Below are 15,640 nucleotides of genomic sequence, written 5' to 3'. Positions count from 1 at the left end.
CTGTTTGTTTATAGCCTATATGTTGGTAGTTCTGTACAGCAACATGTACAATTTACAGATAATATACTCACCCCCTTGTCATCCAAGATGTTCATGTCTTTCTTTCTTCAGTCATAAAGAAATGGTGTTTTTTGAGAAAAAAAGGGTCTTATCTAGCGAAATGATTGGTTATTTTCTAAAATCATTTACAACTTATATACTTTTTAATCGCAAAAATTTGAGGTTAAAAAGTATATAAATTGTAATTTCTTTTAGAAAATAACCCATCGTTTTGCTAGATAAGACCCTTCTTTCCTCGGCTGGGATTGTTTAGAGCCCTTTGAAGCTGCATTTTGGAAGTTCAAACTCAGGGGCACCATAGAAGTCCATTATATGGAGAGAAATCCTGAAACGTTTTACTCAAAAAACACCATTTCTTTACAACTGAAGAAAGAAAGACATGAACATCTTGGATGACAAGGGGGTGAGTACATTATCTGTAAATTTTTCTTCTGAAAGTGAACTATTAGTTAAAAATACCCCAGTTTTTTAAATGTTAAGAGAACATTCCAAATTGCAAACATTATTGGAATCTTCTGTTTGAATGTTCTTAGAACAAGTAGTTACATTTAAACTTTCAACGAACATTTTATTAACGTTCCTAAAAAGAATGTTAGCTGGGTATATGCAGATTTAGATTTTACCAACAGATGCCACTGTTGTGCTCCAACTAGTTTCCACAAGAGCTGTTTATTTAAAAAAAAAAAAAAAAAACACCACTGTAAATTTTTCTTCTGAAAGTGAACTATTAGTTAAAAATACCCCAGTTTTTTAAATGTTAAGTTGGGTATATGCAGATTTAGATTTTACCAACAGATGCCACTGTTGTGCTCCAACTAGTTTTCACAAGAGCTGTTTATTTTACACCTACATTTAAAAATGGATTCAATCATTCCTATAATTTATTAAGGTGATTTTTGACTATTAAGATCCCAAACAGCCGTAAATAATCTAAGTTAAGACAAAACACGTGTATTAAGTTATCCAAAAGACCCGAAGTGGAGGGAATGTGTGAAGTGGCGGCACTCTTGTTGATAATGTCAATGCATGAGGTATGCTGTAGGACAGATTAAGAACAGAAGGCATGCTATTGTGCGAGTTATTCAACCTTCCAAGAAACAGGAGAGCGCTCGTATATTTAGCAAAGTGCTGTGCTTTTTGTACAAACTGTGTCAGATCTGCAGTTACAATGAGGGCTTTCATAATTACAGGTCATTTTATTGGGTGAAATTAAAGAGAAAGAGCAACAAGAGGGGGCATGAGGGAAAGCAATAGAAGATAAAGGGCAAGAGAGTCATCTTCACTTTTAATTTATTTAATATGTGACATCTTTTTGATTCATATCATGACGCACACCAAAAAACGTTTTGAAAATTTTAACTTTCTATCCTGTCATATACTACCTACACTACCAGTCAAAAGTTTTTGAACAGTAAGATTTTTAATGTTTTTAAGTCTCTTCCGCTCACCAAGCCTGCGTTTATTTGATCCAAAGTAGAGCAAAAACAGTAACATTTTGAATTTTTTTTACTATTTATAATATTCTATTTGAATATATTTTGAAATGTAATTTATTCCTGTGATCAAAGCAAAATTTTCAGTGTCTTCAGTGTCACATGGTCCTTAAGAAATCATTCTGATATACTGATTTCTGTTCAAGAAACATTTTTCATTATTATTATTATTATCAATATGTGACCCTGGACCAAAAAATCTGTCATAAGGGCCAATTTTTGGAAATTGAGATTTGTACATCATTTGAAAGCTTAATAAACAAGCATACATTGATATGCTTTGTTAGGATACAATATTTGGCTACTTAATATCCTAATATTTTTTGGTTTTAATATTTTTTATTGATTTTTCAAAGTATATCACATTTCACAATCCCCCAACCCTTACCGACAAATCCCTAGGATAGCGTTCATGCTGTCCATTAATTCAGAAAGAAATAATAAATAAATAAATAAATAAAATAATAATAATAAAAAACAGGGTACAGATATATATGTATATACACGTCTACAACAGCCAAAAATCAGATACAAAAAACTAATATACATACATTTAGAAAAGAGAGAAAAAAATAAAAATAATAAAAAATACAAAAATTTAAAAAGCATTCAAATCAATGATAGGGCATTATTTAAAGGCATCAACATAATCAAAGAAAGGGCGTCACACTTTAAAGAACTGTTTTCCCGATCCTCTTAATGAATACCTAATCTTTTCGAGGTAGAGACAAGACATAATTTCTTTAACCCATTGAGTGTGTGTAGGTGGGAGAGGATCCTTCCACTTGAGTAGAATGGCTCTACGTGCTAACAAAGAGGAGAAGGCAAGAATTTTACACCTTGATGCTGACAGCCGTAACTCCTCAGGAGCAACTCCAAACAGTGCTACAAGGGATTCTGGCTCTAATCTGTACTTAAGAACCACAGAGAGGGTGTTAAATATTGATCGCCAGAAATGCTCTAATTTAGGACATGTCCAGAACATGTGAATTAAAGTACCCTCAGCACACTGACATCTGTTGCACAAGGAGCTAGTACCAGGAAACATTTGGGCTAGCTTCACTTTGGATATATGAGCTCTGTGTACTTTAAACTGAATGAGAGAATGGCGAGCACACATATATCCTAATATTTTTTGACAAAAAAAAAAAAAAAACGAAAAACGATCATTTTGACCCATACAGTGTATTTTTGTTTACTGCTACAAATATACTTGTGCTACCTAAGACTGGTTTTGTAGTCCAGAATCACTTATTTAAAACAGCTGAGTACATTTTTTTTCTGATTCTTTTTGATTCTTTCAAGATCCAAAGATCAGCATTTATCTGATATGATTTTTTTCAAGAAATTATAAAAATTAATACTTTTATTTAGCAATGATGCTTTAAATCGATCAAAAGTGATGATAAGGTGTTTATAATTTTACTTTTACTTTCTATTCGTCAAAAAAAAAAAAAACTAAAAAAGTTCTACTCAGCTGTTAGAATGATTTCAGAAGGATCATGTGACTGGAGAAATGGATGCTAAAAATTCAGCTTTGAAATCACAGGAATAATTTATTTATTTAAAATATATTCAAATAGAAAACAGCTATTTAAAGTTGTAAAAAAAATTAACTTTTGCTGTTTTTCCGTACTTTGAATTAAATAATTGCAAGCTTGGTGAGCAGAAGAGACTTCTTTAAAAAACATGAAAAATCTTTTCTGTATCTTTCACTACTTTTGACTGGTAGTGTATTTTTGATTATAAGACTTTTAAAAAGTAAAACAAGCTAATTTATGTAAAATGTGCACTAAGTTTGAATGAGGATGATGCTACATATATATATATAGATATAGATACACACAATTTTCAGCTGTCAAGTCATGATCTTGCATGTTTATGTACAATAACGCCACCTACAGGATATTATTATCGCAACTGTTATATTGCGAACCCAGTACCCCCCAAAGATGAAATGGCTAAGAACAGACTAAATCCTAAAACATATAGGCCCGGTTTCGCAGACAAGGCTTAAGCCTAGTCCTAGACTAAAATTATTTTAAATTTTTATGACTATGATTTTATGCTATTCCTCTTATGTACAGCACTTTGAATTACCATTGTGTATGAAATGTGCTATATAAATAAACTTGCCTTGCCTTGCCTAAAATGTAAGTCTGAGTTGTTTCAACTGAAATAAAATTGCACTGATTGATTTAAAATATATCAGTGCCTTTGTTTTGTCTCAAAATGCACCCCAGTAATGTTTTTTTCTAAGCATGTTTATAAAAATTACTTAAATGTCCTAATTGAACTATGGTCTAATCCTGGCTTAAGCCCTGTCTGGGAAACCGGGCCATAATAATCTAAAATTAGTCTAACATAATAAAACATTTACACTGTAAAATAAAATAAAATTGATCCTAAATATAAATTTGCATCATATAATAAAACTATATATAGATAAAAGGAATACTTGCTTTACAAAACTAAAATTGTGCTATTTTTTCCGTATGACGTCACGGGCTGACCTTTTTTTACTCAATGAACAACAACATTATACAACACTATGAATAACAACCGAGATAAAATTACCGCCAAGAGGAATACATGAAATAAACACTTAACTCCACTCAGCAACCCTGTTTTTATGACTGCATTTATGTATTAATATAAATATTAGTCTATGCACGTATAGAATTGAATCACAATTAGATTAAAGATTAAAGAAAGCAAATAGTTTTCGTCTCCTCTAAAATAATTTGTGAAGCCACAAATATTTGAACAACGTCACGGAGTGAGTGACCTCCCCCTGGTGCTCGTGAAAATTTAACGCTGTGCAAAAGTTACGGCGCAGAGCTGATCTCAGGTCAGCCCGCGAGAGCGAGCGGAGCGGCCAGAGCTCCGGCGGACAAGGAGGGACTTGGAGCGGCGTCCAGAAATAGTAGAGAAAGAATAACAAACAGTGAAAAGTGCGCTATGCGTGTCAGGTCAAAGTTCACTCGTGTCCACTCGTGAATATCAGAAGCTGAAGGGAACACCCGATGAGGCTAACTGACACCTTTGGAGAGCCTTGAGCGATAAGGCTGTAAGGGATAGCGAGCCTTCTCTCCACCTGACCTGGATAACCATAATCATCATCATCATGGTGTTCCTATCCTGCAAGACTTTTCCAGTCGAATGTTAAGGATCGATCCCAGCACTGGCCATGGGGATGTGTCACAGCTTCAGATCTAGGTTATCACAATCGGCGATCTCATACACCAGCGGGCGGACCGGTGCGAGTCCCGGGATCGATGTCGAGTCCGGCCACTCGGACAGTTGTGACCCGCAGCTCAGGGAGCGCCGGAGGGTGGAGGAGAGGGCGCGGGTCAAAGCGGAGAACAAACGCAGTCGAAACATTGACAAGAGCCTGAAAGCGGAGAAGAGAGAGTACAAGCAAACGCACAGGCTCCTGCTGTTAGGTAAGAGCTGAGTTTCTAGGATGGGGCGACTACTTTATCTGCTGTCAGGTAAATGAGAGCAGCCACGAGCCGATGCAGCCGACGGAAAGTTTGCTACTGGCCCCTTAAAACTCGTTACCATGGTAAACATCGTTTCCACATAAACACTGTGGTGGTTTTTATGCATTGGAGGTGATAACTTTGGGTTTTAATGAGTCATAAACGTAAAATGAGCATACACACATTTTAAGAGTATTTAAGTTGTTTAGAATGGCAAGTTCAGCCTGTACTACCTCAGAGGTCTTGACCTTCTCAACTGTATAACAATCGTAAGACTGTAGTGTCTGTTGGATATATGTGACCCTGAAACACAAAACCAGGGTCACTTTTTGACATTAGGATTCATCTAAAAGCTTAATAAAAAAGCTTTTAATTGAAGGATGGTTTGTTAGGACAGTATTTGGCTGAGATACAACTATTTGAAAATCTGAAATCTGAGGGTGGAAAAAAATCTAAATATTGAGAAAACGCCTTTAAAGTTGTCCAAATTAGGTTCTTAGCAATGCATTTTGGTCCAGGGTCACAACGTCTTATATTAGAAATGGTAAACACATTTATTAGCATGTTTAGGTGTTAATCGTTACTCTTAACTTTAACTAATTACATTGCCATTGATTATAAAATAATACTTTTTACTCTGTTCTTCATTTGCACCTAATACAAATGATATATTTTGCAGGTCATCATGACAAAAATAACTTTTTGGGTTAAACGGAAGCATCTATGGCTGTTGATTACCAGAGAACAGAAACTGGTAATCATATATATATATATATATATATATATATATAAATTATTTTTTTACTAAATGAGTCCTAATTCTGTTCTCTGGTAAACAGCAGCAGGCCACAGATGGTGCATATATAAATAATATTGTAACATAAAATGCATTTACAGTAAATAATACACTTATAATGGGAGCCAACATAGGCGTAGGGTTTACAAACAGAAATGTGTGTGTGTGTGTGAAGGGATGAAGCAAAAAAAAAAAGAAACAGATTTATTTTCTAAGAATAATGCATTCTAATGTTTGTGTATTCCATCCTATGTAGTATACAATATTAGAATTATGTTATAATTAGTGTGTTACAAATTATAGAACACTGATTAATGCTAAACGTATCCAGATAGTATATTATTTTAAGTGGATCTGAGAAATTGCATCCATGCATTAGAAAAGGAATTGATTGCGGTGTGTATTTTACATTTTTTTAATATAGTATAAAAATTGTCTTACCGATGCTCTCATTCACAGGTTTATTTATTTACGCATTTAAAATCATATGTTTGTATAATGTTTACTGCTAAAAAAATTCACACACTGTACACACTGTACAAACTTGTCACCAATAGCGCCTCTGTGGCCCTCTCTGAACACAGCGGGAACCATCGCCCGAGTATTAGTTCCACCCGGACTCATTTCACCCACGTACCTTGGTTAGTTCCTCCTCAGCTGTTTACTATCGTTCCTCATGGTCATAATTCTAAGCGTTTTTCTCTGTGTTGGATTTCCCGTGTATGACCCTGGACTGTGTACCCCGTTGTTGATTCTGGCCGCCCCCCATTGTGACCATTGCCTGAGTATTGAACTGTCTACTGGATTATCTACGTTGTTCCTGTTTTCTGGTGATTACTCCTGCTTGTTGACTTCTCTCAATAAAGCCTGGCAAATGGATCCGAACGTCTCTGACTCCTTGTTACAGAAGACTTCGCCACAACAGGATCCAGCGGCTTTAGACAACGTCGTGTCTGAGGTTACACGGCAAGCCTCTCTGCTTGTGGTTCATCACCAACAACTAGACCGGTTAACTACCATGACCGAGGAGTTGGTGCGATCCATGCAGACGCTCACCTTGGCGGTGCAACAAACCACCGCGCTGACTAATCCTCCCGCTGCAGTCACCACAGCGCCACCTCCCGCTGCCCCTACAGCGGCGATCCACGCACCTCGTCTGGCACTTCCGGAGAAGTACGACGGCTCCCCAGGCAAGTGCAAGGGCTTTTTATGCAGTGTGCCATTTATGTTAACTCTCAGCCGCAAGGCCTGATGACTGAGGACAGCAAGGTCTCGCTTGTTTGCTCCCTCCTCACCGGCAAGGCCTTGAGCTGGGCCACGGCCCTGTGGGAGGGATCCCAAATGACTTTTCCCTCTTATCAGCACTTTCTTGCCAAGTTCAGGGAGGTGTTTGATCATGCCGAGGATGGCAAGGAGGCTGAGGAGGAGCTGTTGGATTTTCGCCAGGGATCTTCCACCGCTGCAGACTACTCCCTCATGTTCCACACCCTGGCAGCCTCTCAAGGCTATGTACCGCCGGGGCCTCCGAATGGATCTGCAGGCCGAACTCATGTGCCGGGACGAGAAAAAGACTCTGGAGGAGTTTATGGAGATGGCTATCAAGATGGACCATCTGCTTCGCTCCCGCAGGAGTCGTTGTTCCCGATCTCCCTTCATCCCTCTCCAGTCTCCCGCTCACGCCGCTGAGGAACCCATGCAGGTGGGATTCACTCGCCTCACCGAGGAGGAGCGCGAGCGAAGGATGAGGAATCGGCTCTGCCTCTACTGTGGTCAGTCTGGACACTTCCGAGCCCAATGTTCCGCCCGTCCTCCCAGATCCACCAGTACTCTGGTAAGCCACACTTCCTTGTCACCCTCTCTTCTGCTGGATGTGTGCTTGATCATCCGAGGCCGCCATGTCAAGACTAAAGCCTTTGTTGACTCTGGGGCGGCCGGTAACTTCGTGGATCAAGATTTTGCTAATCGTCATCACATGTCTCTCATTCCATGTACCCCTCCCGTGGCAGTGGCAGCCATCGATGGACGACCACTAGGAGCTGGAAAGATCCATCACATCACGGAGGCACTCACCTTGATCACCAGCTCTCTGCACACCGAAACCATCCAGTTTCACGTCACCCAGTGACCTCATCATACCATCATCCTTGGCCACCCCTGGCTCGCCCTCCACGACCCACAGATTTCCTGGAAGGACCAAGACATCTCTCAGTGGTCCCAGTCCTGTCTCCAAAAGTGCCTCAGATACCCTCAGAGGAACCATCCTGTTATTTCAGACACCCAACCTGAGACCCAATCACTGAAGGACCTTCCTGAGGTTTACCGAGATATCCACACGGCCTTCAGCAAGACCCGGGCCACTCAGCTTCCTCCACATCGGGACACGGACTGTGCCATCGAGATCTTGCCCGGAGCCACACTCCCCAGAGGCCGAGTATACACCCTGTCTCAACCCGAGACCCAGAGCATGCAACAGTACATCAACGAGGAGCTCGCTAAGGGGTTCATCCGTCCCTCCACCTCACCAACCTCAGCTGGCTTTTTCTTTGTGAAGAAGAGGGATGGGTCCTTGAGACCCTGCATCGATTATCGAGCTCTCAACGAGGTGACCATAAAGTACCGTTATCCCTTGCCATTGGTACCTTCTGCTCTGGAACAACTACGCTCAGCTCGCATCTTCACTAAACTTGACCTGAGATGTGCCTACAACCTCATTCGCATCCGGGCAGGTGACGAGTGGAAGACGGCCTTCTCCACGACGACTGGTCACTATGAATATCTGGTCATGCCCTTTGGCCTGTCCAACAGTCCCTCGGTCTTCCAGGCCCTAATTAATGACATTTTCCGGGACATGCTCAACAAATTTGTCATCGTCTACATCCTGGTTTATTCCGAGAACTTACCTGATCACATCCAACACGTACAAGCTGTACTCCAGAGACTCATTCAAAACCAACTGTACGCCAAGTTACCCAAGTGCGCCTTTCACCTCTCCACCGTCTCCTTCCTAGGGTACATCATTTCCGCCGAGGGCGTCATGATGGACGACAACAAGGTCACCGCCGTCCTTCAATGGCCTCGACCTCAGACTGTCAAGGATCTACAGCGCTTCCTGGGCTTTGCCAACTTCTATCGGAGATTAATCCGCGGTTTCAACCAAGTGGCGGCTCCCCTGACTTCCCTCACTCGTGGCGGATCCAACAAACTGACGTGGACTTCCCCCTGCGAGAGAGCCTTTCAAGATCTCAAGACTCGCTTCACCTCTGCTCCCATTCTGAAACACCCCGATCCACAGCGTCAATTCACTGTAGAGGTAGACGCCTCCAACACTGGCATTGGAGCCATCCTGTCTCAACGCCATGGAACCCCAGCCAAGCTGTACCCTTGTGCCTTCTACTCCCGCAAGCTCAATCCCGCCGAACGTAACTATGATGTCGGGGACAGAGAGCTGCTGGCCATGAAGGCGGCCTTGGAGGAATGGAGGCATTGGCTGGAGGGTTCCAACGTTCCTTTCCTCATTCTAACTGACCACAAGAATCTGGAATACTTGAGAACAGCCCGACGTCTCAACGCTCGCCAAGCCAGGTGGTCACTGTTCTTCTCCAGATTTCACTTCACCATCACCTACCGGCCCGGGTCTAAGAACGGAAAGGCTGACGCACTCTCCCGCCAGCACGACCAATCCCAGACTGACATTTCTCCTGCCACCATCGTTCCCACCTCTCTGATCGTCTCTCCCGTACAATGGGACATCATGGCCGAGATCTCCGAGGCCCTAAATGCAGATCCAACCCCTCCCGAGTGTCCTCCCGGGTTAACATACGTGCCAGCTCCCCTACGACAACGCTTACTCACCTTGATTCATGAGAATCCCAGTGCGGGTCATCTCGGCGTCCAGGCCACCAGAGAACTGGTGCTCAATAAGTTTTGGTGGCCCTCCATGACTCAGCAGATCCTAACCTTCGTCAGGGAGTGTATCACATGTAATCAGACCAAGTCTCTTCGTCAGCGTCCCGCAGGTCTGCTCCAGCCTCTCCCCATCCCAGAAAGACCTTGGTCCCACCTTGCTGTGGACTTCATGACCGACTTGCCACCCTCCAACCACAACACTGTGATCCTCACCATCATCGATCGGTTCTCTAAGGCATGCCGTCTCATCCCACTTCCCAAACTTCCTACAGCCTGGGAGACGGCTCAGGCTTTGCTCAACCAGGTTTTCCGGTTTTACGGTTTGCCTGAGGACATAGTGTCGGATCGAGGCCCACAATTCACGTCACGTGTGTGGAAGGCTCTCTGGTCACAACTTAACGTCAACATCAGCCTCACGTCAGGATACCATCCACAATTCAACGGGCAGGTTGAGAGGCTGAATCAAGAGCTGTCCCGCTTCCTACGGGCCTACTGTCATCTCCATCAGGAGGACTGGAGTGACTACCTCTTGTGGGCTGAGTACGCCCAGAATTCTTTGAGGAAACCCTCCACTCAACTCACTCCATTCCAGTGCGTGCTGGGCTTCCAACCTCCATTATTTCCATGGTCCGGGGAACCTACGAATCTCCCAGCGGTGGACACATGGCTACGGAGGAGTGAGGCGACCTGGGACCTGGGACCTGGCACACACCAATCTTCAGCAGGCTATTCAACGAGTGACCCGCCAAGCCAACCGCCTGCGGAGAGCTGCCCCCCAGTACCAGGTCGGACAGTGGGTCTGGCTCTCCACCAGGGATCTGAGGTTGCGACTCCCCAGTAAAAAGCTCAGCCCAAGGTACGTTGGTCCATTCAAAATCATCAAGCAAATCACCCCTGTGTCATTCCGTCTTGAATTACCTGCTCATTACCGTATCTCACCCACTTTCCATGTCTCCTTGCTTAAGCCCGCTGTGGATCCGGGAGGAGAGGGGGACCAGGATGAGGTCGCCCCGGCAGAGACCCCTCCCCTAATGTATGAAGGTGAAAACATCTACCAGGTCAACCAGATTATGGACTCTCGGCGCCGAGGCGGGTTCTCCAGTATCTCGTGGACTGGGAGGGATACGGTCCCGAGGAACAGTCCTGGGTCAATTCCAAGGACATTCTTGACCCCCAACTTACTGCAACGTTCCATCAGGAACATCCGGAGAAACCCGCTCCTCGCCCCCATGGAAGACCTCGGCGCCGAGGAGTGGCTCACGTCGGGAGCCGTTCGCAGGGGAGGGGCTCTGTCACCAATAGCGCCTCTGTGGCCCTCTCTGAACGGACACAGCGGGAACCATCGCCCGAGTATTAGTTCCACCCGGACTCATTTCACCCACGTACCTTGGTTAGTTCCTCCTCAGCTGTTTACTATCGTTCCTCATGGTCATAATTCTAAGCGTTTTTCTCTGTGTTGGATTTCCCGTGTATGACCCTGGACTGTGTACCCCGTTGTTGATTCTTGCCGCCCGCCATTGTGACCATTGCCTGAGTATTGAACTGTCTACTGGATTATCTACGTTGTTCCTGTTTTCTGGTGATTACTCCTGCTTGTTGACTTCTCTCAATAAAGCCTGGCAAATGGATCCGAACGTCTCTGACTCCTTGTTACAAAACTACAATCCCAAACCCAAATCCAAAATAAAAACAAAGCACCTCCTTTCACTGACCACTTGTTGAGAAAGAAACTAAAGTGATTGCATTTTTCATTTTAAGTTTCAGGTCCTATTTTGTTCATCAGAAAGTATTGTGAAAGGATTCTTTGAGGTATTTTGGTGGAAACGATGGTCATCCTGGTCTTCGGTTGGCCACTGAAAAACACATTGATTGACCACTATTCTGAATATGTCTGTAGTGCAAAAAGAGCATTTAAATATGGAGTGAGCTCTTCAACAAGATTAAACCTGGTTTCTGTCATGGGCTGTCATAACAATGAAAACATCTGGTCAAGATCTAATCTGTGGCAGGAAAACTGGCCCTACTCGTTTTTTTTTTTTTTTTAGTCTACCAAAGAATGAAATTATAACTCAGACATATTTTGCAGAACATAAATCTAGACGTTCTGCTGATTCCAGTCTAAAATTGTACAAAAGTGAAGTGAAACAGTTTTCCGAAGGCTGTTTTATTTTCTAAAACTGCAGCGCTATTCTTGTGGCATACGTTTGATTGTTTTTTTCCCCTTCCGCCTGCTTCTGCACTAGTTGCATGGCTCAACTTCCTCTTTGGATAAAAAAACAAGTGCTGTTGAATGTTTCTATAACCAAGATGAGATGAAATGCATCTATGCCCATCATTTTTCTAGAAATTTCTAGCCTTTTTTTGCTGTCAAGCTCGTTGAATTTTTGGACTTCCCCTTTGGCCTGTCTCTGAGGTGTAAACAGCGTTAGAGCAGAGTTGGTTTGATAAAGTAGCATTACACAAGGCCTCATACGCCGCTACCTTTATGAGAGCTGTTCTTCTTTTTATTAACAAGTTACACAAGAAAAGGAGGGCAGCCTGACGACACAAACGAAGAAACTGTTAAGCTCTGTGACCAAAATACTCTAGTCATGCGGGTGCTCGGTTCAAAAACAGATGACACACACATACAAAGCTGATTGTTGCAACCTTAGAGTGTAGGAAAGCGATCTCTGTGTGTTGTGTGTTTTATGGGGCTTGGCCGGTAGTGTTTGTGTGCACTCGCCTAAAAAGGAAGTCTGCTTATGAAGTGTTTCCTTCTTCTTCTTTTTTTGAACAATTTGTCATTTTAGGGCAGAATCAACCTCAATGAAAATATTTGTAGCTTAACTTGGTGTCTTTTGATGTGGCTGCTTTTGACTGCCGCCTCTGTTGTTGAGGCTGCATCTCAAGCTCACAGCTGTAAGCCCACAAGTGTAATGTCTTATTTTAAGTGATTGCATGCTGTTATTGCTCACTTAAACAGAATCACATCCTCTCATGAAGGATGAAATATTGCATGAAATCAGATGAATGCACTTATAAGGAGTCCACTGTTGATCATGCAACTTCATGCAGGGCTTGACAAAAGACATTCAACACATGCCGCGTCTAGTTTTAATAGAATCAGTGGCTGTTAACCTCTGGTTACACACAACTAAATTAAGCCAATTGGTCCATGATGGATGCCGAAACTTTTATCATGTTGATTGTCACTGGTAACAATAGTTTTTTTTTGTTTGCGGTTGAAATTTTAAGCAAGGCATGCAGGTCTTAATATAACATTAGACAAGGAGAAGGTGGCTAATTCTCTGAATTACCTCTTTCTTTGAAAGGAAAGGTCTTATGTAATGTGAGATAACAAAAATGACAGTGCTTTACCTCTTATTGTCAGGGGGAAAAATCCCATAGAATATTAAAGGAGGGACCTAACTCAATATAACAGAGACTTATGGGAAATGCCCCATCAAACATTACTCATATTTTCTACAAAGGGATAAAAAATTTGTTAAGTATTAAATAAATGCGCTTTTTACTTTTTGAGCAAACTACAAAAACTTATCTCTTTTTTGTACACTCATCTCACATCTTTCTGTCATATTTTGTCCCAGGTTTTTGAACTGTAAGATTTTAATGCTCACCATGCCTGCATTTATTATACAGAAAAACACAAAAAAAAAACAGTAAAATTTGGAAATATTTTTTACTATTTAAAATAACTGTTTTCTATTTGAATATATTTTAAAATGTAATTTATTCTTATGATTTGAAAGCTGAATTTTATTCATCATTACTCCAGTCACACGATCCTTCAGAAATCATTTTAATATTCTGATTTGCAGCTCAAAAAACATTTATTAATATTATTATGTAGAAAACAGCTGAGTAGATTTTTTTCAGGTTTGATGAGTAGAACGTTTAGAAGACCAGCATTTATCTGAAATAGAAATATTTTGCAACATTATAAATGTCTTTATCATCACTTTTGATTAATTTAAAGCATCCTTGCTAAATAAAACTATTAATGTCTACAATTACTGACTCCAAGCATGAATGGAGTGTATAATGTCAACAAAGCTTTTTATTTCAGATAAATTCTTATCTTTGGATCTTTCTATTCATCAAAAAAATCATAAAAAAATGTACTTAACTGTTTTAAATATTTATGATAATAAAATATAATAATAATAAAATAAAATAAAATGTTTTTTGAACTGCAAATCAGCATATTAGAATGATTTCTGAAGGATCATGTGACACTGACGACTGGATTAATGATGCTGAAAATTTAGCTTTGAACACGGGAATAGATTACATTTTAAAATATATTCAGAAAACAGTTATTTTATAAAAAAAAAAATAGTACCAATATTTTACAATATTACTGCTTTTGCTGTATTTTGGATCAAATAAAAGCAGGCTTGGTGAGCAGAACAGACTTCTTTAAAAAACATTAAAAATCTTACTGTCCAAAACCTTTTGACTGGTAGTGTAGGTTAATACATAATGTAAAAAAATAGAATAATAAACAAGAATAATACATGAAATAATTAATTATGGCTAAAAGAACAAAACCAAACTTATTTAACACATTACCTTCTCAAAAGTCTCTGAAATTGAAACTGAATGTTGCAAAGCTGCATATTGGATCCTGAATTAAAGTTGTTTTCGTACTCAATATGTCAATGCATATTGGCCACAGAAATATTGGCTGATATATTGATCAATGACTCCTTAAAATGCGGTAAAAGAACACAGTAATGGATACACATACACATTACGTAAAATTCATACAAATCAAAGTAAAAAGCAAAGGAAGAGACTTAAGACTTGTAAGAACAACAAATTATGTTTTCAACAACTTGTGAGATTGAATTATTATTAGTAGTAGTATGTGAATATTTGGCCGAAAATACTGAGAAAATTCGCTTTTAAAGTTGTCCAAATGAAATTCTTATCAATGCATATTACTAATCAAAAATTAAATTTTGATATATTTACGAAAGGAAATATACAAAATATCTTCATGGAACATGATCTTTACTTAACACCCTAATGATTTTTGGCATTAAAGAAAAATTTGTGTTTTGCACTCTCTCAAACTTCTTCTTCAGCACAGAAAATGAGACTGTAGATATTGTCTGATTATCCTCATTTAGAACTGTTGCATACAGAGTTCGGGAGACAAATAGTTCCACACAAAAAACAAACAAACAAACAAACAAAAAAACCAAGACTGCTGGAGATCATTATTAGAGAAATGCTGCCACCTTCTGGTGACAGATCATAGTGTAGTGTACTCAAACCCAAGAGTCATCTCAACTTCCATACATCATCCATGTATCCTTACATTTAAAGGTGATAATTTTGGTTGTAAGTCAGAATGGAATTGAATTGTATATAGATGTGACCACTGAAGAACTTGTTAACTTGTGTCGATTAGTGTCGATTAGTTCAGGCTTAAACTTTTAACACTCTCTCTCACTGTAAAGCATACTTCACTTTGTTTCCAAATGAGTCTGTTTAGTCTCTGCCCCCGAATGCCACACAAAGATTATGGGATCAAAAATAGACCACAGGGTGTCAAAAAATAGCTCAGCGAAACGTCATTTTCCTATTCGGTCACTGTCGTACAGTAGTTTATCTCTCGTGTTGACATCACATTGACTTTTGTATGATCTCTTATACTAGAACTATGTGTCTGGATTCTTTTGTTTACTGTCTGACTAGCAGCATGTTACTATTTTAAGCCTTTGTTTGGAGTGGGATAAATATATGAGAAAATCAATGACTTAAGTTAACACGTCACGACTTCATTTGTGTTTGGCTTTAGACTGTTACTATAGCTTGAATTAAATAATAGTGCCATGACTTTTTTTTTAGCTTTAGGAGAAGAAGAAGAATTCACACTGACCAAACAC

General features: G+C 40.4%; 1 protein-coding gene across 1 annotated transcript in view; it reads left to right on the top strand.

Moving 5' to 3' along the window:
* Positions 1-4,381: 4,381 nt before the first annotated feature.
* Positions 4,382-15,640, top strand: part of gnas (GNAS complex locus) — a 41,207-nt gene continuing 29,948 nt past the window's right edge. Inside the window, exon 1 of the mRNA XM_073851428.1 lies at positions 4,382-4,999. Coding sequence (XP_073707529.1) covers positions 4,744-4,999 — 256 coding nt within the window. The 5' untranslated portion in view covers positions 4,382-4,743. The remainder of the gene's footprint in view (positions 5,000-15,640) is intronic.

Source organism: Garra rufa, chromosome 12 (assembly GCF_049309525.1).
Source record: "Garra rufa chromosome 12, GarRuf1.0, whole genome shotgun sequence".
NCBI lineage: Eukaryota > Metazoa > Chordata > Actinopteri > Cypriniformes > Cyprinidae > Garra > Garra rufa.
The sequence above is the reverse complement of the archived record's forward strand: the minus strand, read 5'-3'. Positions and strand labels throughout refer to the sequence as shown.